General features: G+C 39.0%; 2 protein-coding genes across 2 annotated transcripts in view; one reads left to right on the forward strand and one right to left on the reverse strand.

Moving 5' to 3' along the window:
• Nucleotides 1–22047, reverse strand: part of LOC108701997 (traf2 and NCK-interacting protein kinase) — a 1005599-nt gene that overhangs the window by 923650 nt on the left and 59902 nt on the right. The gene's annotated exons all lie outside the window — the stretch shown is intronic.
• Nucleotides 1–22047, forward strand: part of abca8.L (ATP binding cassette subfamily A member 8 L homeolog) — an 85866-nt gene that overhangs the window by 28943 nt on the left and 34876 nt on the right. Inside the window, exons 7-22 of the mRNA XM_018235043.2 lie at nucleotides 448–545; nucleotides 3025–3251; nucleotides 4021–4159; nucleotides 4441–4626; nucleotides 5948–6095; nucleotides 6663–6828; nucleotides 9101–9159; nucleotides 10059–10169; nucleotides 11118–11293; nucleotides 12763–12882; nucleotides 14151–14289; nucleotides 15425–15515; nucleotides 16214–16353; nucleotides 17263–17382; nucleotides 20533–20734; nucleotides 20892–21058. Coding sequence (XP_018090532.1) covers nucleotides 448–545; nucleotides 3025–3251; nucleotides 4021–4159; nucleotides 4441–4626; nucleotides 5948–6095; nucleotides 6663–6828; nucleotides 9101–9159; nucleotides 10059–10169; nucleotides 11118–11293; nucleotides 12763–12882; nucleotides 14151–14289; nucleotides 15425–15515; nucleotides 16214–16353; nucleotides 17263–17382; nucleotides 20533–20734; nucleotides 20892–21058 — 2289 coding nt within the window. The remainder of the gene's footprint in view (nucleotides 1–447; nucleotides 546–3024; nucleotides 3252–4020; nucleotides 4160–4440; nucleotides 4627–5947; nucleotides 6096–6662; nucleotides 6829–9100; nucleotides 9160–10058; nucleotides 10170–11117; nucleotides 11294–12762; nucleotides 12883–14150; nucleotides 14290–15424; nucleotides 15516–16213; nucleotides 16354–17262; nucleotides 17383–20532; nucleotides 20735–20891; nucleotides 21059–22047) is intronic.

Genomic DNA, 22047 nt, shown 5'->3' on the forward strand with positions numbered 1-22047 from the left:
CTAACTATTATTCAGCACTCTTTAATTCAGTAATTACTGTTTGGGTGGTATGGATTGTATGGATGGACTTGTGTAAGCTACATTTTTCCCCCATTACCAGGACTTTATGAAAGACCTTGCTTTTTTGTTAAGATGTGTATTAAAGATGGTAAATGATCTGTTATCAGGAAACCTATAGTCCAGAAAGCTCAGAATCACTGAAAGGCCATCTCCCTTTTTCTCTGTAATAAAACTATACCTTGCACTTGATCCCAAAGAAAACATTAATCCTTATTGGAAGAAAAGTCACTCTGTTGGGTTTATTTTATGTTTGTTTACATGATTTTTTAGTAGACTTAAGGTATGTAGATCCAAATTACAGCAAGATTTGTTATCCGGAAAACCGGATGATCAGTCCCACACCTGTACCACAAACAGCAGCAGCCATCACATGTGTTTGTCTCCTAGGTTTCTGTGCCAGTGGCTCTGAAGCCTGCTTTCCTACATACTACTGGTCAAGGAGGTTTCTTTCTCTGCAAGCAAGTATTGACTCTGCTATTATTGAAGTAAGTAGTAACAAGTCACCTAAATAACTTCAACACGGCTACTATCCGGTAGGTAGCTAAATAGTTGCTAATCAGGAGGTAAACATGCCCAGTGTCGGACTGGGCCGGCGGGACACCGGGAAAAACCCCGGTGGGCCCCGGGCTCTTGTGGGCCCCGCCGGCCCAGATCCGCTACTTAGTGGGGCGGCGCGACCCCACTTTGTTTGGGGTCGCGGTAGAATAGAAGGGCTGCGCATGCGCACAAACGCGGCGCCGCGCGCATGCGCACAAACGCGGCGCCGCGCGCATGCGCACTAGCCGCCTGCAGCACTCCGGAGCGGCAGTGGCGGCTGGAGGGGGCCCTGGGGCAGTAGCCCCGGTGGGCCCCATGCCTCCCAGTCCGACCCTGAACATGCCTGACGCATGTTTCACTCCAGGATCTTGACATAGCTCATACAAAGCAAAACATATGCTGAGCGTTTCTATGTTTTTTCCCCCTTGCTTCTGTATATTGGGAACACTAAATAACACTGGGTTTGCTACTAAATTGAAATGATCTGGACCACCTAAATACCTGTACATCCATTATGTGGATAATAGGCAGGGCCAGAACTAGGGGTAGGCCGAAGAGGCACGTGCCTGGGGGGGGCACATACCTCATTTGTTGTCTACCCCCTAGTCTGGGCCCATGTCCCCTCAATGTCCACTGGTTTTCTGGTGAGATCCCTTCTAGTCAAATGGGGCATGCAAACTTGTTTGTGTATATGGTACTCATTTGTGCACCTGTTTGAGCATGTGCACCCGCGCCTAGGGCACTCAGCCGGGTTGGCCCAGCACTGATAATAGGGTCACGTACTAGGGGTAGGCACAAGAGGCACGTGCCTATGGTGCAACACTATCTCCTCAATGGCCGTTGGTGTTCTGGGGCCCTCCCCTTAGTCAAATGATTTATGCACATGTGTTCATGCATGTGCATCTGGGGCCAACGAGGCCGGTCAGGGCAATCAGCTGGCCCCAGATGCAACTGGTACTGTCACCTACCCTAGTAAATATAATGCTAAATATTTGTATAACGTATATTTGTGAACATTCTGTTATAACTGTACATTGACTTTCTATTATGACTTTCCTGTTCCTCATCCAATCATTCAATCACCTAACTGATTGTAAACGCTATCTAACATGGCAAGCGATAATAATGGAGAGCAGCTGAAGAACAGGAGGGAAATGCAAAATCCTGAACATCAGCTTTGTGTGATCATGGAGCTCATCTTTGACTCCTGGTATCTAGAAATTACAGTGGGGGATATATTATCCGCTATACACAGGATACAGAACAACCGTAATGGGGTCCACAATTTCCACTTTCCACACAAACTAAATATGTTTGTTGGACAAACGTTACTACCTTGAAAAAAAAAGCTTCACTTAGTTAGGAATCTACGCATGCATTAAAAGTTTTTAATATATTATTTTTTTTCTTATTATGACTACAGTGATTCTTCATATGAAAATATAAAATTGCATAATATCAACCAAAACAGGTTAAAAAAATATCTTGATATTTTTTTCCAGAAGCAATACAAAGAAGTTTATGATCTTGCAGATATCTCACCACTAGCTCAATGCTAGACAAAATAAATAGACGTGGGAATGCAAAACCTAGCCATGCTATGCTAGATCAACATGGCTAATATTACTGACAGTGTTGCCATTGGCTAGCATGTAAATATGTTGTACTAAAAGAATGTATGACAAAATAGCATTCCATTCTAAGCTAAATAGTAACTAAAACCGTTATAAGACTTTAAGGTAACAATACTAATTATACAAAACAAAGAACTCTGAAAGGCTTTGTCCAGATAAATGGGTTCATTAATTTGCTCCTGTAATTTGAAGTTTTGAATGTTTATTTTTAATTTTATTTATTTATTTATTTATTTTAGTGAAACCAGCATTTTCTGGTTTCACTAGAAAAAAAACTACAGGAGGAGAAAAAAATGAGGTATACAAATGCAGCCATGAATGTTTTAGAAAAATAAGATTTTATTTATACCACTGCATGGTAAAACAGAGCTCATTGAGTTTAATAAAGTAATAGCATTGTCGGATGCTTTCGCAGCGTTGATCCGACGCAACACGACTGTCGGATGAGCATTCTTGATAACATGTCCCATACCTGTATCTATATGGTCAGGATTAAAAATCAACTTTTCGATACATCGTAATATATATCGTAATAATATTGTATAAATGCCTAAACTCAAGTCCAACTTCTTTATCTGCCCAGATGATATGCAGTGCAGGTCTGTCAGTCTTGTGTTCCACTTGGGACATTCGGCATTTAGATTAATAGGCTTCTGGTTACTTGTGCAAAACCGTTTCTGTCCGTAATATAAAGGATTTAAGATCATACATTTTTCTAAAATTTTTCATAAATGTGTCTAGAATAAGAAATGGGTTTCTTCCATTGAGTTCTATTCATTGTAATATTTTACAGATGACGAGCAATCACTCTGTATGGGATAATATGGCTTCCATCGTGACAATAAGGATGAGATCTACTATAGCTTCATTTAAACAATACTTTCATATTGGAACATTCATATTCGTTATGCCCATGTCCTACATTTCTCTGATGTACCTCTTGTCCCTGTATGTCACAAGAGAGCGGTGTGAAATGAGAGAGTTACTAAAAATGATGCGCCTGAAAGACTTAGCATTTTGGTAAGTCAATTATTTGAAACAAATCTATAATTTTCTACCATGGGACTCCAAGAATTTTATAGCAACCATGTTCAGGAACATATTTGGATATAGATAATAAATAGCTTTGGTTAGTCTAGTGTTGTTATATTAAGTCCGTTTGATACTCTGGGTTATTAAATCAAGGCACACACATTGCCTGAACCAAGGGATAAAAGAACAGCAGTGGATGTAATGTTTAAGCATGTAATTGTAAACTTTTTGAATTCAAGCCCAACTTTAGAATCCAACCTTTGCCTTGGGTCTCCAGTGATGGTCCAGTCTTTTGTCACAGCCCCAGTTAGTTCAGAGAACAAGTACAGATATAGTAAATATCAGAGAACGAGTACCAGTGTCAGACTGGGACACCAGGGGCCCACCCAAATACCTTTGACCAGGGGCCCACCACTTAATCTAAGACCAGGGGCCCACTCGTAGTACTATTTTTCTTCCTCTCCTCATTCAACCTCTATTATCCTAGTCTCTTTTCTTTACATACTATACTCTATTTTTCCAACTATTTAGCCTCTTTGTTCTAATAAAAATAGGGAATGACCATGAAATAAGACAAATGTTTAGCAGCATGAGGGCCCACTGACACCTGGGCCCACCGGGAGTTCTCCTGGTATCCCGGTGGGCCAGTCCGACTCTGATGAGTACAGATATAGTAAATATTAGTGAATCCGTCATTCAGTCAAAGTAGTAGAGTATAAATATACTTATACATTTTATGGTCTTTTTTTTTTTTCAGGTTATCGTGGGGTCTGTTTTATTCTTTTTACATTTTAATCTTGGCAAACCTGATGACTGTAGTCACAAAAGCTCTTGTACTTGTGCAGAGTTCCTATGGCATCATCATGTTTCTTTTCTTCTTTTATGGGATAGCTTTGGTGAGTTTGTCTGTGCATTCGCTTACTGAAATCGGTTTACTGCACTAGTATTAGATATTAGGCTTCAAACTTAGTTAAGTTTAAGTTAGGCCTAGTGTTAAGTTTAATTGGCACCATGTCCTCTCCGGTCAAATAACTTCATATAACTGGCAACAGTTGGCTACAGACTGCTTATGGCACATGGGATTGTTTGTAATGGGAAAATGTAGGCATTCAAGTTCATTGCACTATTCTGTATCTATCATAATCCCTAAAATAATTAAAATCTTTTTCTTTTCCAGATGTCATTCACTTTCATGCTGAGTGCCCTGTTTAGGAGTCCCAGAGCAACAGCCATCGCTGGGTTTTTTATCACACTCTTTCTTTCTGCTCTGGGCCTCATACTACTAAACAAAGATATCCCTAAAGCTCTTGAGGTCCTATTGAGCATCTTCCCCCAGTTTGCCTTTGCAGTTGGATTAAGTGAGGTAAATCCTTGGCTACTCTTTCTTCACCAACAAACAAGTGAAATAACGGAATGACAGGGTTTCTAAAAAATAATCATGTTAATGTAAAATAATCACATCACATACTTGTTAGGATATAACAGCAGTTAAGCTCACAAACATGTAACTGCACATTGCCAACAGCACCTAGTTTAAGAGAAATATTTTAGCGACATCACTTTGTTTAAGAGAAACATTTTTGCGATATTTAGTAGACTGTAACATTTTATCCGAAACCCCAGTATCCAGGAAACTCAGAATTACAGAAAGGCTGTCTCCTGCAGACTCCATTTTATCCAAATAATTGAAACTTTCTAAAAATATTTGCTTTTTCCATGTAATAATAGAACAGTATCTTGCACTTGATCCAACTAAAATGTAATTAATCCTTATTGGAAGCAAGCCAGCCTAGTGGGTTTATTTCATGTTTACACGAGTTTCTAGTAGATTTAAGGTATGAAGATCCAAATTACAGAAAGATCCATTATCTGGAAAACTCTAGATCACGAGCATTCTGGATAACAGGTCCCATACATAATGCTAATATCAACTGCATAAACTGATTGTATCATCAATGCAAGGTCTTTATACCTACCAAATGTGTTTTTCCAAAAAAAAAATGGCACTTTACTTAAACAATAACACACAACCCCTAGTAAGGCCAGGCACTTCAGTTCTTATGTCATTGTGGTACAATATGAATACCCACACACAAGCTGTGAAATGCACTTATATACACTTGAAATGGAATTGTCTGTCCTTTGTGACACTGGAACCCTTCCTAGAAAGGATCTTTACATGTGGCTCTGTCCTAAGAACAGGAAACCAATCATTTTGCAGTTCCTATGAAACTACTCAAAGACAGACCGACACAAACAAATGAAACCCATCTATAACTATCTACACATTGCAGCTGTTAGTCTCCATGTGCAACATAAGCCCAAGACAATATGTGGGTCCAGATTCTGGTTATAACCTTATTAACATAAGATGGATGCAGCTGACAAACGACAAACCCAGTGCCAACCAAAGAAAATGTGTAAAGGCCCTGGTATATGTTTATAATAAACAGACCGGAAATACACTCGGTAAAACGCCAAATGAGTTATTTAACAATGCAACAATCCTAAACGTTTTTGTCTATACCAAGAGCCACCCTCGGGGCAAAACATAAAACTCACCTATGGCACATACAGAGTTTAGGGTAACTGAAAGCCTGCTACCACCCAAGCTGTACATCCCGTTATCATACAATCCTTATGTCCTATAAATAAAGAACAACAACAACCATTTATTGTTGCAGAGTGTTCACATGGAGAGTGATATTCAAGGTGTCTCTTTCTCGGATATGGCGGGAGATTCTTCTCACGTGTTATCTAGTTTTATTAGTCTCGCTCTGGATTCTGTTTTTTACATGTGCCTGACAGTGTATTTTGAAAAGGTCCTTGCAGGTAAGCATTTCTCTATTAATATTTATTTTTTAGGAGAAAGGTACTATATAATCATTTTATTCAGGACATATGGCACATCATTTATACTTTTATGGTTACCATAAAATAGTGGAGAGAGAATGCTTAATAAACTACCGAGGATCATTGATATAGAAATTTTTGTGACTGATTTTGCTATTATTGTAGCATACTGAGTTATATTATGCTATATGAGTGTTTGCCTCATGCTAAAATTGTCACAGATAGCCAGGCTAATTAATCCTGTAACTGGATGCACCAAATAGCAACCTTAATTAAGGTGACCATACCTGAAGATTTTGGCTGCGAATTCATGCTTCCTTGCTGAAATAGTTTGGTGCCAAAAAATTGCCTTAATGTCTCCTTGGAGTCATTCAAATATTAAAGGGAATGGCAAGAACCACATCAGTCCTTGTGTGACGTCATCAGCTGGCCTCATCATCATCATCATCATTTATTTATATAGCGCTGTCAAGATACGCAGTGCTTTGAATTAATAGTTTTGTATGAATACCCATTAAAATAGGTTTCCTTTATATAACCCTCTAGATAAACATGGAGCAAAGTATGAGCCATTCTTCTTCCTGAAGTCTTCTTACTGGTCAAAAGAGAAACTGTCTCCCCTAAGGACACAGACTGAGGACAGCGATGAATCTTCCATGGGCAAGTTCTTTGAAAAGGTCCCTTCTGATTTACAGGGAAAAGAAGCCATAAGGTACGTAGCACATCTGCTGTTTGTTTACCAGGTCAACTTAAATGTCATGGACGTGTAATAATGGTAGAACTATAACAATTACACATTAAATGCAATAGGTGTCGATCACCTAGCTGGAGTTTTCATTGTATCTGGTATCCAATACCAAGAGGAACTTGATCAAACTTAAAAAATACCGCAATCCTATTGTGTGCGGGGCAGGGGAGGTGGGGGAAGGAGTTTTGAAAAAGACTATTTATACAATGCATTCCTCTTCTTGGAATTTTCTAGTTTTGTACTAAAGACACACACAGGCCGTAATTGTGTAGGATGGTATTAAGAAGGGTTCATAGTACAATGTGTTAGTTCATGGCTTGACATCCCTTATTCATTTCCTGGAACACAACTATTAGGATGTGAAATGCTGTTACAAAACAACTTTGTGTCAGGAGAGGTACATTTGCCCCTTGCTTGTCTTACTGATATTTGCTAAGAATATGAAAATTTTTTGAAATCTTATCAATTCTGGGACCAAATGGGTGCAACCAATTTGATTTGGGAAATATTTTACAAAAAATAACTGTTAGTAGTATATGGATTGGCAGGAAGGAATATGCATCTCCCTCAGGGACTTATTTCAATAGGCTGTTTGTAATCATTCACTTCATATGAATGAATAAACCAGTATCTTACTAGCAATCTTGCAGCTCACGCTCACAAGCCTTGCTCAAACAGCTGTTCTATTTTGTTATTATTGTTGCCCTTTAGTTTCCCAAATACATATTGGCTTCCATAAGGGCTTTTAACTTCAGACTGGGGGTTTGCCACTTTCTGCTGTTTGTAGCAATCTAGGGGGATGTCACACATATAGACGGTTGCATTTTGGTGCCAGTTGCATCCATAAAGCCATGGCCCTAGTTTCCTCTCAAGTCCTTGTACTAAGCCCTGACTAGCTTCTCCAGGTTGAAATTCCTTTCCTATACCTATGCTTATACCGACTTGTACCTCTTCCTGACTAATATTATCTGCTACTTATTTGCATGTTTCCACATTGGCCATATGCTACAATTACTTTTGGTACCATTGACAGTCTTTATTGGTGCTATTGGAACCTCAAATATTAAGACCTCATAGCAAATACCAAGGCCAACAGTGTATTAAATAGCAATAGAGAAATGGGGTTGCTGTAGGGTTAGGTAGTGTTAAAGGACTATTTGCTTGGTCGCAATACAGGTGTGTTGCATACCACTCACACTTGGCTGCTATGTAGCCATGACTAGGGGTGAATGTTGCATACCACTCACACTTGGCTGCTATGTAGCCATGACTATTAAGCAATGGCGATTGCTCTTAACCAGGGCTGCTGTCAGAATCATTTCTTTTTTATTTTATTAAATCCCTGGCCAACAATGTATAATTTTAATACTCTATAGGCCTCTGACCACCAATGTTTTTAACTTGTAAGGGGGGCCATGGCCACCAATGGGTTGCCGGGTGGGAACCAGGGGGCCCAGAAAATGTTGTTGTACTGACCCCATGATTTCTGATGGTGACCCTGCTCCTAACTGTACCAATTTGATCAGAGCCGGAACTATGGGTAGGCAGAAGAGTTATGTGCTTACGGAGCAAAGGTAGAGAGGCGCCAGGCACATGCCTCTTTTGCCACCTTCCCCTAATTTGGACCCTTGTGTTCTCCATCTACAGAAATTCCTATAATTACTATATAATTAAATATAAATACTTATAATTACTGGTGGTGGGGTGCCTAATAATTAGCACCTACAGGGTAGGAGGATTCAGCCACATCTTGCTGAATCCTGGCCGTAAACCGAACTGAATCCTGGATTAGGCGCATCCCTAATTTTAACTTTCCTTCTTTAAAAAGTGCTATGATTTATTAGACTAGCATGAATGAGTTCATTAAATTGTATTATTTTGGAATTCATTCTGGTGTACCCACTTTTATAAACAGTGCCCCAGAACTTTTACAAATGAAACTTGATCTTAAACAGTGCAGGTTTTACATCAGAGTCTACAAAAACGAATACACTGCTTTATAAATACACCCTCAAGAGAACCTATGTTTCTTGTATCCTGTAATGATGTATAATCTCAATTAAGACTCTATATATAGAGAGTCGTGACAAAAATGACATCACTAGGCTCCAATTATTATATCACTAATAATATATAACTAATTACTAATATATATAATAATATAAGCTAATTGGGGAAAATGCTAAATATCCCTTAAGAGGAGACTTTATCAATTCTTCTTTTTTTTTTTTAATAGAATCAATAAGGTTAAGAAAAAATACAGTGACCAAGATAAGAACACAGAAGCATTGAGAGGTAAGTTATAATTCAGTAGTCATGTATACAGTTAGTATATTTAAGGGCCCCCTCTCCCTTACACAGTGGTACAAAATATCAAATTGTGGGAAACTAGACATAAATTCCCTTTTAATAGCTGTATTCAAAGGCTTTTCATATAAATATAAATAGTCAAACAGAAGTAGAATCTTCCATGCCCAAGAAATGACTCTTCAAGATCATAGTTCCAATAACGAAACTGCAGAGGATCAAAATGACCTGAACAAACAATAGACATCCTTTCGCAATACACCAACTCCACATCTGCTCACTGTGTACTGTCATTTTCCCCAGCAGTTACTATTCATGGTATCAGTCCATATGTTAGTGCCTGCTGAACCACAAAAAACTAACGGGTGTAACAATGACAGTGATTTGTCTATGTTATAGGTCCTTGTTTTGCAAACAAGTGATGGGAAAGTGTGGGATAGGATCAACCCGTATACACCCAGGTAGTGGTAGCTTCTTGCTCCCCCTCATTGTTAATACTTGTACTCTCAGATAATTTCACAACAGGGAGACGGACGGAGACTCCGTCATAGAGCACAACTCTGGAAGGAGTGGCTTTGGTGCAAGTACCTTTAATGATTGGCATTCCTTCATGTGGCTGCATCCATTGCAGCATGTTCACATGTCATAAATGAGCCATAATGTTTGCCACATTATCCAGAAACTCCAGGTTCCCAGCATTCCACACAACAAGTACTATATTATACTTATTCCATTGGGTGTAAACTGCCAGGTTTGAGCATCTATCTTTATCTAAGTATCTATTTATGTCTCATCTATATACTCCAGTGAAATGGTGGTTCTATTTTTTTTCCATATTTTCAAAATTATAATCCTTCAAAATTAAACCTTCTCATTCCTCTTTCTAGGTCTAGATCTCAATATCTATGAGGGCCAGATTACAGCCCTGCTCGGTCACAGTGGAGCTGGGAAAACCACATTACTCAATATCCTTAGTGGACTGTGTCCGGCTTCTGATGGTAAGTATTCTTTCTTGGGATTTCTTCCAAAAAAGTCTGCTCCATGGGTCTTAAAAGGTGGCAATACTATATTTCATTTAATTTGTATTAAGACAGAGGGTCTGCATAGATTTCTGTAGTTTTGAGTTTGTCTCTAATTCAACTTCGAGGCTCCTATGTTGTGGCTCTTCTCCTATCATTTTCCCAAGGCAGATAGTATGTGTCAAGTGCAGCCCTCAAAGGGATCCTGTCATCGAAAAAGATTTTTTTTTTTTTTTCAAAACGCATCAGCAGAATTCTGCACTGAAATCCATTTCTCAAAAGAGCAAACAGATTTTTTTATATTCAATTTTGAAATCTGACATGGGGCTAGACATTTTGTCAATTTCCCAGCTGCCCCATGTCATGTGACTTGTGCCTGCACTTTAGGAGAAAAATGCTTTCTGGCAGGCTGCTGTTTTTCCTTCTCAATGCAACTGAATGTGTCTCAGTGGGACATGGGTTTTTACTATTAAGTGTTGTTCTTAGATCTACCGGGCAACTGTTATCTTGTGTTAGGGAGCTGCTATCTGGTTACCTTCCCATTGTTCTTTTGTTTGGCTGCTGGGGGGGGGGAAAGGGAGGGGGTGATATCACTCCAACTTGCAGTACAGCAGTAAAGAGTGATTAAAGTTTATGACTTGGGGCAGCTGGGAAACTGACAATATGTCTAGCCCCATGTCAGATTTCAAAATTGAATATAAAAAAATCTGTTTGCTCTTTTGAGAAATGGATTTCAGTGCAGAATTCTGCTGGAGTAGCACTATTAACTGATTAATTTTGAAAAAAAAGTTTTTCCCATGACAGTATCCCTTTAATATGAATAAAATGACTAATACTGACATTTTGCTGTTTTGCTAGCATATTTTAAATGTATAAATTACTTAATTACCTGTTGTTACTAGTTAGAGCATCTCTTTTAATCAATAGGGTCGGCCACTGTCTACAATTATAAACTCTCTGACATGCTACACTTAGAAGAGATAAAGAAAAGGACTGGATTCTGCCCACAGTTTGATGTGAAGTTCAACCCTTTAACTGTGAAGGAAAATCTAACTGTGTTTGCAAATATCAAAGGGATCCCATCAAAGCAAATACAACACGAGGTATGGCATTATTTTATACTTGCTTATGTACTTTAAGCAGCTGCAAGAAAGAGTTTTGGTTCTCAAGAAACACTGGCCACTGAAAACCATTGTGTGATCGTTACTACATAGATCAGGGGCGCTATGCCAATGAGTAGAGTTGAGAGACTCGCCTCAGGCGGCAGCGCCCCCTGTTTGCCTGGGGCAGCAAAAATGCTGCTCCTGGTATCTTTAAGAGCCAAATTTCCTTTTTTCAACCTGAAATTCAGCTCTTCTACTGCAGAGAGCCCTTAAAGTTCAACAGAAATGGGACCATTGTCTTGGGAGAAACCCTTAAATGTTGGGTGCCCGGAGAAGGCTCTCCAAGACTTGGAGTAGTTCACATGAAATGTGGTTAATGGACCTTGATCTCTAGTCTTTCCCACAACTGCTGTTTACAGGGTAGATGTAAAACTAGCAGATATGGGTCTTCATTTTCCTAAGTATTATTATTTTTCTTTCAGTAGCAGCTTACATTAATTAGGCCCTCACTGTGTGTAGAACCTTTTCCAGTACACGTATGAGAACTGTTATCCAGAATACTCGCGACCTGGGGTTTTCCAGATAACAGAAGTTTCTGTAATTTGGATCTTCATACCTTATGTCTGCTAGAAAATAATTAAAATATTAAATAAAACCAATAGATTGGTTTTGCTTCCAATACGGATCTTAATTTGGATCAAATACAATGTACTGGTTTATTAATACAAAGAAAAAGAAACATTTGGATTATTTGTAATTCAGAGCTTTCTGGATAACTGGTTTCTGGATAACGAATCTCAAAACTGTAGTAGTGGGAAGGCATAGATCAGGTGAACTATGGATGTATTCTCCTGTGTGGGGTCATCTTAAGGTGGTCATAGACACGCAGGTTTACCTGCAATACCAGACGAACGAACGGACGTCCCCATCTCCCGATCTGCTATTAACCTTCAGTTTAAATAAAGTAGTAAAAGAACAGATTAGACAATGTTTTGCCCTGACAGCAATCATACGAAAGTTTATGTCCAAAAAAAGCTTGTGACAAAAAGCTTGTCTCCCACTGAAAATAGTCAGATCGGCAATGCATGCAGAGATATTATCGGCAGCCGACAGAAATTTTGTAACCTGTCCGATCGAATGAACGACCAAACGCAGTGGCACGAAAAATGTCAGGACATTCCACGCAATCGTACGAACGAATCTGTACGTCTATGGCCAGCTTTAGTCTCGTGTAATAGACAGGGTTGTATGACTCCTTAAGTCCTTTGGGCTCCTCACATATTAAGAATGAATGGAGTACCCTAGATTAAAAGGTAGTCCGTATTTTGTGTGAGTGTTTATTTGATTGTGTTACTCTTGATTCTGCACATACTGTATTGCTGAAGTAGATAAGGGAGTTTAATGGGAGCTGGATGTTGTTGCTCGAAGCAAGGATGAAAATAACACAACTGTAACATTTTATTGTGAAGGTTCAAAAAGTTCTCTCTGAGCTGCAAATGAACGACATTGAAAATGTTGAAGCTAAGAATCTGAGTGGTGGACAGCGGAGAAAACTTACCCTTGGAATTGCTCTTTTAGGAGATCCACAGGTGACCACTGTTAGCAATATGTTTCTGTTATGTAGTGGTTGGTGAAGGTACCTAAAACTGTGGGGACCTTTTCCACTAAGCTTTTCTATTGATTGATGTTCCTGAATGTAGGGATCCCAAAAAAGATTTTGTAAGGCAGCAGTTAAGCAGACACATTTTTGAATTCCTGTGTGGTGATGGTTATTTAAAGAATAAGTAAACCTTAAAAAATGTAAATTGCCCGGGATGCTTTTCTGAGCGATTTTTGCAATGTACATTATTTTTTTCAGTTTCAGAGCTATTTAAGTTTTTATGAACTGCCAATATAATGAATTTTACAACAACAGTGCCACATGCTGGCCAGATTCTGGAACTGTACAGTGAAAGACAAAGTTATACCACCAGAAGTAAAACAGAGAAGTGTTCTGATGTTGCTCTGCTCGGGAAAGAGATCAGAAGCCTCCTCCTTTTATTGTACAATTACTGGAACTCATGAGCAGGTGGCACTGTTGTTGTAAAATTCATTTTATTGGCAGTTCATAAAAGCTTTGAAACTAAAAAAAATATTGAATTCAAATTGCAAGTGCATCGAAAAGCTCCCTGGGCATTTTTATTAGGATTTCTTATCCTTTCTTAAACCATTTGAGATGTATTTCTTTTTATATAGGATAACTTCTTCCGCGGCCAAATATTTTTGTCAGACTTTTACTCCTCAAACTGATTTAGCCAACCCAGACCAAGTTCATGCAGATGGAAAGTCTGGTGAAACAGTACAACTTATGTATTGAAATTATTTAAAGCGATCGTATGAAATAGACTAAGGATAGGCCACTGCACAGCAGTCCAAATCCCGTATTAGAAGGATTCTTTGCACGTGCCTAGCACTGCATGCACTAGGCTCTCACCTAAGACCCAGCAACGCTAATGAGCTTGGCCAATTCACTTGTATTTCGCATAATGGTCAGCGTAATTGCAGGCATCATGATCTTCTAGCCTATTAAAACCAAAATGTTGTAAATAGTTGCATGCTTAGCTTAGCAGGTACAATTCTGGACTAGGACCACTTCAGCAGAGCGATTGATTTGAATGAACATGAAATGTTAGTACTCCTGTAATCAATGACAATGGGCTCCAAATCAGTTTTCTGGCCCATTTAGTTTTAATCTGCCTGTTTCCCTATTAGATAATCAACACAATCAGACTGATCTAAGCATTACTTACTTTACTGTACGGGAATCTGAGAAATAGCCCACAATGTATTTCATTGCCTGTCTGCCTGATTCTTCCAGGTCCTGCTTCTTGATGAACCAACTGCCGGCTTGGACCCATGTTCCCGACACCACATCTGGACCATTTTAAAAGAGCATAAGGCAGATCGAGTCACACTCTTTAGCACTCAATTTATGGATGAAGCAGACATCCTTGCTGGCAAGTACAGTTTCTGTATTTAAATCCATGTCAGACTGGTTGAGAGGTCTCACACACACACACACACATCTCTGTACCTTCTCCTCCTAAAAACTTGCAGCTGCTGTTTCTGACAGGGGGCAGCCCTGGGTCTGCGGGGCCCAACAGGTTTTTTCCTGGTGCCTTGCCGGCCCAGTCTGATCTTGACTTAAGATGGCCATAGACGCAAAGATCTGATCGTACAAATCATCGACCAATTGGACTTCCCCCATCTCCCGACCTGCCACTAACCATTCCGATCAAAAAAGTAGAAAAGAACAGATCAGCTGATGTACTGGCCCTCAATCGTACGAAACTTATATCCGACAAAAGCTAGTGACAGTCTCCGACTGAAAATTGTATGATCGGCAATACAGAGATACTATCGGCAGCCGACAGAAATCTTTTAACCTGTCCGATCGACCAAACGACCGATCTCCGCCAGACGAAAAATGTCGGGACTTTCCACACACGGTCCGAAAATCATACGAATCCTCGATTCGTACGATCAGATCTTTGCATCCATGGCCAGCTTAAGTGTATTGTTAATTTATACTTTTTTTTAGTAGATGTGAGGATTTTCTCAGCAGCAGTAAGAAGGTCCCCTTATTTTATTTACAGTACATATCTAAAGTCTGTTGGTAAAAGTTAGTGCAGGGAAGAAAATATATTCTATATGTTCCACTAAAATACTCATAGCTCAGACATGCTTCAAATATACAGTAAAATATATTTTTATATATATCATTCAGGGATGTCCGAACATGACACACATTAAAAGTTTTAATAACTGATATTTCTTTTTCCTTGCACTCAGACATTTAATAACAAAACTGTTTGTCATGTAGAGACAAGCCATCAATGCTACACATGCGACGCTAGGTTATTCCCCATTAGGGGATGGACCACAATCACAGGTTTCTATTCACATATGAACAGATCACACAACTGCTAATATGGTAATTGGTCCAAGAAACATTCCCATAGCTCTATTATCTTTGGACTGAAAACTACCTTCTTAGTAGCTTCTTTTCTTCTTCTCTTCTCACATGATCAATTATGTGTATTGCATTGCTTTTTATTGTCTAATATTCTTTATTTTTTTTGCAATTGACAGATCGAAAGGCTGTGATCTCCAATGGAAGATTAAAATGTGTAGGATCCTCCTTGTTTCTTAAGAGAAAATGGGGCGTCGGGTATCACTTAAGGTCTGTGTAAAAATAATCCAAAAAACAACTCGTGTAAATCCAGTGCTGTAGAGATGAACACAAGCAGGCCTATTGTTCATGGAATTGGGTGTGCATTACATTCCCTTGGAGCAGGGATCCCCAACCTTTTGAGCAACATTCAGAAGTAAAAAGGAGTTGGGGAGCAACACTAGCATGAAAAATGTTCTTGGGGAGCCAAATAAGTGATGTGATTGGCTCTTTGGTAGCCCCTATGTGTATTGTCAACCTACATTGAGACTCTGTTTGACAGTACACCTGGTTTTTATACAACCAAAACTTGCCTCCAAGCCTGGAATTCAAAAAAAGCACCTGCTTTGACGCCACCGGGAGCAACATCCAAGGGCTGGAGAGTAACATGTTGCTCATGAGCTACTGGTTGGGGATCACTGCCTTGGAGGATCGGTAAAGTAGTCCTTTAACAATTGTATGCTTAGCACTCATTTTATTGTCAGGGGGTACAGATTTCCATTTAGCTGTCATATTATAATTTGAAAACTTTATGCAGAAAGTTTTTATTATGTTGAAGAGTTGCTACTCTGAGATTCTACAAAACTTGTGCCAGAAGAATTAATTGAAATTTGATAAATATTTTTAGTTCAGTCCTTGGGGTTAGAGTAGTAAAGGAGGCTTCACTTTTTGATTTGTCTTATCTTTCCTTATTCATTCTGTACAACCAGGATGCAAGTGTCTCCCTCATGTGATGTGGAATTCATGACGTCAACCATGAAGCAGCATGTTCCTAATGCAAAGCTCACGGCGCACAATGAGGAAGAGCTTACGTACACCTTGCCTTTTGAAAATATGGATGCATTTCCAGGTATATAATTCCGTTAAAAATCTGTAAAAACAAATCTCGAAATCACAAATACGAATTCATATTTGTTGAAGGCATCCATGCCTACCAATTGTCTCTGGTTAGGTGGAAGCATCCTAATTTGTGATGAAAACTGTGGGTGCTTAATGGAAAGTTGGTGTGGTTTGGTAGAGTGAGTATGAGCAGATGGATTGGGGTGCCTTAAGTTCACCATTTGGGAATGTTGTGAGTTATGGCTGCTTTACATATTATATATCAATATAACTAAATAATAACCGTGAGCCTTGCTCACCCATTTATAAAAAAGGTATGTTATACTAATACAGTAGATATGTTTCAACTGTTACTTTTCTTTACAGATCATTCTCTTTACTGTGATGTATATTTTGAATAAAAATGTAACGTGCCATGCAAAACAACCCCAGGCTGACCATCCCCTTATATCAGGGCCAGAGCTAGGGGTAGGCAAAAGAGGCAGCTGCCTAGGGCGTAATCATAAAGGGACACTGGGCAGTTACCTCTTAAATTGTCTTCTGCCTACCCCTAGCTCATGTTCGCATCTCTCAGTCTTACTCCTCTTCCTTCCCTCCTGTCTCCCTCCCTCCATTGCTCACCTCCCACCCCTCCATTGCTCACCCCCTCCCTCCCCTCCATTGCGCACCCCCTCCCTCCCCTCCGTTGCTCACCCCCCTCCGTCAATTTTGATTATTTAGATAAAATGAAGTCTATGGCAGATGACCTTTCTGTAATTCAGAACTTTCTGGATAACAGGTTTCCGGATAACAAATCCCATACCTGTATTAACTTTTTTATTATCTGGTCCACTGTCTCTGTTAGTTTGTACTAATTTCATTGTATTCACAATTGTATTATATCATTAATGATCAATATTTTCATTTATTTAAAAACTAGATTTATTTTTACATTTGGATGGGCAAGTAGGAAACCGCATAGTCAACTATGGAGTCTCCATGACAACACTCGATGACGTATTTCTGAAACTCGAAGGCGAAGGAGAGATAGAAAAAGGAGGTACAACATTTCTCTCCAATATAAAAAAATATAGGGTCTTATATACCCTGAAATTTTTCAGAAAAATTGTGCTTCGTACGGGTTAGTAACCTATGTTAGTATTGAATTATAGTATCCCCTGCCAATAAAGTTTTAACTGTTTGACTGATCATAATCCAAATAACGTAACTCCAAACACCCTGGACTGAAAGACTGCAAGCTTATAACATAAAACGAGGGGTATGGTTGGTGATAACGTTTATGATTAGCTACTTGGAGAAACTATGGTTAAAGAGGTGGTTCACCTTTAATTTGAACTTTTAATTTGTTATAGAATGGTCAATTTTAAGAAACTTTTCGATTGGTCTTCATTATTTATGTTTTATATTTGCCTTCTTCTTCTGACTCCTTCCAGCTTTCAAATAGGGGTCACTGACCCCATTAAAAAAAAAACCCAAATGCTCTTCAACTACAAATGTATTGAAAAGTTTCTTAGAATTAGCCATTCTATACATACTAAAAGTTACAGTAACTTAAAAGTACCTTGCAATGTTCCTCTATGGCTGCAATGTTCTGAAAACTGTCTTACAATATTAGTGAGTTTTGAACATCAGTCATGTACTCCAGTAAATTCTCTAGATTATATTGCCAAACCTCATTCGTTTGTAGAGACTCTTTCAGTACTTTATTAAGATTTTTGCAGAGAATTACGTTTCCATGCCAAGGATCGAATGATTTGATAGAACATCATTTCCACAAATTGTTAAAAATGGATCCTTTTTGTGGATAACTTTGTTTCCATCCTTTCATAAATATGACACTTAAGTATGAAAAAATAGATGATGAATGGTTTTCTATATTTTTTTTTAAGTAATTTATTTTGTCCAGAATCAAATTGCTTCTACGTGTTTCTCCATGAAAAAGCTGGCCCTTATAAGAATTTTAATCTTGAGTATTCATCATCTCATACATTCAGCATGACAAGTGATTTATTGTTTATAATGGTCTATGCTCAAATTGGTCTTGAAAGACTCCTTAACAAATACTAAAAATATTTTGGGTAGGAAACTCTCCATTCCGTGGAATTGGAAGACAACCATGAGATTGTTATGCAGTTTTCCAGTCTATCTGAACATGCCAGGATCTGTTCATATATTGTTGGGCAAGCAATAAACTCTTGCTAGATTTACCTCTTTAAAAAAGAAAAGATTTACGGTTTATAGATTGTAACCACAATTAATAACAGTAATTCATATCCATTCGATGTAATTACAGTGATAGAATTGCAGATAAGGCCAGTGGTATTGATGGGCAAATTTCTCACGAAAAATTTGTGAACCGCGACAGCGTCAATTTTGACGCACATGTCAATTCGCATAAATTTTGATGCCGGCGTGAAAGTCAGTGGGCGTCCATATAGTGTTGACGCTGGGGAGTTTTTGCGGGAGTTTAGCGAATTTATTAGCCTGGAGGCGAAACTCTGAGATTCGCAACGAAGGCGAATTTATTCGCCCATCACTAGCCAGAAGTAATACATACATACATACATACAGGTATGAGATCCGTTATCTGAAAACCCATTATCAAGAAAGCTCCAAATCATGGAAAGGCTGTCTCCCATAGACTTCATTTTATCCAACTAATGGAATTTTTTTTAAAAGTTTCCTTTTTTTCTCTGTAATAATAAAATAGTACCTTGTACTTGATCAAAACTAAGATATAATTAATCCTTATTAGAAGCAACCCAACCTTTTGGTTTTTTTTAATGTTTACATGATTTTCTAGTAGACTTAAGTTATGAAGATCCTGAGGAAAGATCCATTATCCAGAAAACCCCAGGTTGCAAGCATTTTGTATAATGTGTTTAACAATGTCTAGAACATCTGAAGGCCTTGCTACAAGGCATTTTTTTATCTGAGGCACACACAGGCAAAGTGTGCTTTAAATTAGGTTACACATTGTTTCTCAAACGTATTCTAAAGATAACTATAATAAGAAAAAATGGAGTCACAAATAAAGGATTTGGAAGGATTAATGTGTTCACTTCAGTCCAAGCAATGGATCATAACAAGCAATGATAAAACAAATCTATTTCATTGACAAGAAACCCGAAAATCCCTAGAACACTGTGCCTGTGTAAGTGTCACACACAATGCTCATTTGTGTGATACATTTTAGTTATAGGCAAATTATTCCAATATGCATTTATTACCTACCAAGGATTTATCAGGGAGCATGAAACCCATTAAACATCGTTTAGATCAGATAAAACCCAAGTGTGTTGGTTCTTGTGTTGGGGAGCAACACAAGCTTGAAAAAATGTGGACTTGCAGCCTACAGGAGGTTTTTATGTAACTAAAACTTGCCGCAAGCCTGGAATTCAAAAATCATCCTCTGATTTGAGGCCACTGGGAGCAACAGACAAGGGGATGGTAATAGTTAAATGGACACACAAACCATCTCTGGCTATATCATTGGAGGCAAAGTAGGCTGTAGACTGGGTTCAGCAGTTTTTGTATTCCGACAGTTCACTATGTTAGGGTTCATCTCTGGCTAGCTAGAAAAGCAGTTTAGGAAGCCCTATCAGCAACACCTTCATATCTAGAAATATAACACCATGGTATTCCTTCCATTTGTTTTTTGTTGTGAAATACTCATTAAAAAGAAGTAGGGCATTATCTACATCAGTGGTCCCCAACCAGTGACTTGTGAGCAACTCCTCTTGCTTACCAACTCTTTGGATGTTAATCACAGTGGCCTCAAAGCAGGTGGTTATTTTTCAAGTCCTGGCTTGGAGGCAAGTTTTGGTTGCATAAAAAAACGTGTAATGCCAAACAGAGCCTCCTATAGGCTGTCCATTCATGTAGGCGCTATCAAGTAGTCAATCACAGCCTTTATTTGGCACACTATGGAACTTTTTTTTCATGCTTGTGTTGCTCCCCAACTCTTTTTACATTTGAATGTGGCTCACGGAAAAGTTGGGGGCATGGTCTAATGTCATCTCAGATGAGGCATGGTCTAATGTCATTTGTCTGTATTACGTGTGACTGTAATAAATTAAATGGGGAACATGCACAGTTATAGATCTTTCTTTGCTGGGTTTTTAAAATCCCATAATCTCTTTAACTAGTGGTTTTCTAACTAGATATGAATTTGGTCTCTTTTCTACAGATTATGGAGTCTTTAGCCCTGAGTCTGGGGCACCAGAGGATAAAGACTGTTTTTCAGCTGACATGGACGATTCACTTTTATTGATGTCAGATTCTGGTAGTGCAACCCTCACTGGACTCTCCCTCTGGAGACAGCAGGTGTTGGCTATTGCGAGGGTTCGCTTGCTAAAACTGAAGCATGACTCTAAAACCTTAAGATCTATGTGAGTGATTTTATTACCATTTGATTCATTGTATAGAAATGCAGTACAGGAGCTCACATTCTATAAATTAGCTCTACTGCCCATCCAAATCCATAATGGTTAAACTGTAATTCCATTTGTTTCCTTGTACCCATGTGATTCTTTCTCTTTCTTTCAGACTGATATTTTTGGCTCTTTTCATTATCCCAATTATTATGACCACCATAGTGAAAACCATTTTTAATAAAGTCACCGTTTGGGAACTGAGCGCAAGTCTCTATTTTCAACAACCACAAGATCGCATTCACAGATACTACACAGATCTGCTGATTTGTAACAACACTGGTAATTATACGGTTTCATATCTTTGGCATAATAGGATTCGATTTGTCAGTGGCTGGGGGTACAAATGTCTATCTAAGAGTCAGTCTAAAAATCAGTAGACTTGTAGTAGGTGTCAAAGCTCATTTTATTTGTATAGGTTACCCGATGGCAATATGGTAGGGGGTTGTGTAGGAGCAGTGTTGGATTGGGGTCTGCGGGGCCCACTTGTGCTGCCACCTTAGGGGTCCCCACCCTTGTCACGAGCTCCTCTACAAAACAAACCCAGCACCACCATGCCACCCCTGTGCATGTGCACAAGCCCTGTACCCTTTCTTCACCATATTTCTACAATCAGGCAGGGTCAGACTGGGAAAAAACCTGGTGTGCCCACGGCCCTTGTTGTCCGGGCCAGCCCAGATCCGCACCCATGTCAGCTTCTTAATGCCGCAAACTCCCTTAGTCGAGAGGTCACAGCAAATACATTGCGTTGTGCACATGTGCACAAATACAGCTTTGCGCGCATGCTCACAAACGTGCTTTGAGGGGAAAAATCCGATTTTCACAATTTTTTTTATTTTTTTTGGGATTTTTCATTTGAAAACTTCGGGGTATTGCACATCAAAAAATCATTGGGACTTCTCCCACTGACTTATATGCAACCTCGATAGGTCTGAGATGCCGGACCAAAACAAATAACTTTGGTTTGAACATTTACCGGACCTTAACTGGCTTCAGCATGCTGCATTTGCACCGCCATCCCCTGCAGTGATGTCTTGTCCATAATAGATGCAAAGAACAGAGCACCGAGGAGGCCAGTTTTTAAAAATTTAAAAAAGTCAAAATTTATTCAAAAATTCATTTAAAATCTCCATAATTACAGCAGCAAAAAACACAAAATTCATTTAAAATCTCCATAATTACAGCAGAAAAAAACACACTCAGGCTGCCCGCTTGTAAAAAGCGGGCAGCCTGAGTGTGTTTTTTGCTGCTGTAATTATGGAGATTTTAAA

Source organism: Xenopus laevis, chromosome 9_10L, assembly GCF_017654675.1.
Source record: "Xenopus laevis strain J_2021 chromosome 9_10L, Xenopus_laevis_v10.1, whole genome shotgun sequence".
NCBI lineage: Eukaryota > Metazoa > Chordata > Amphibia > Anura > Pipidae > Xenopus > Xenopus laevis.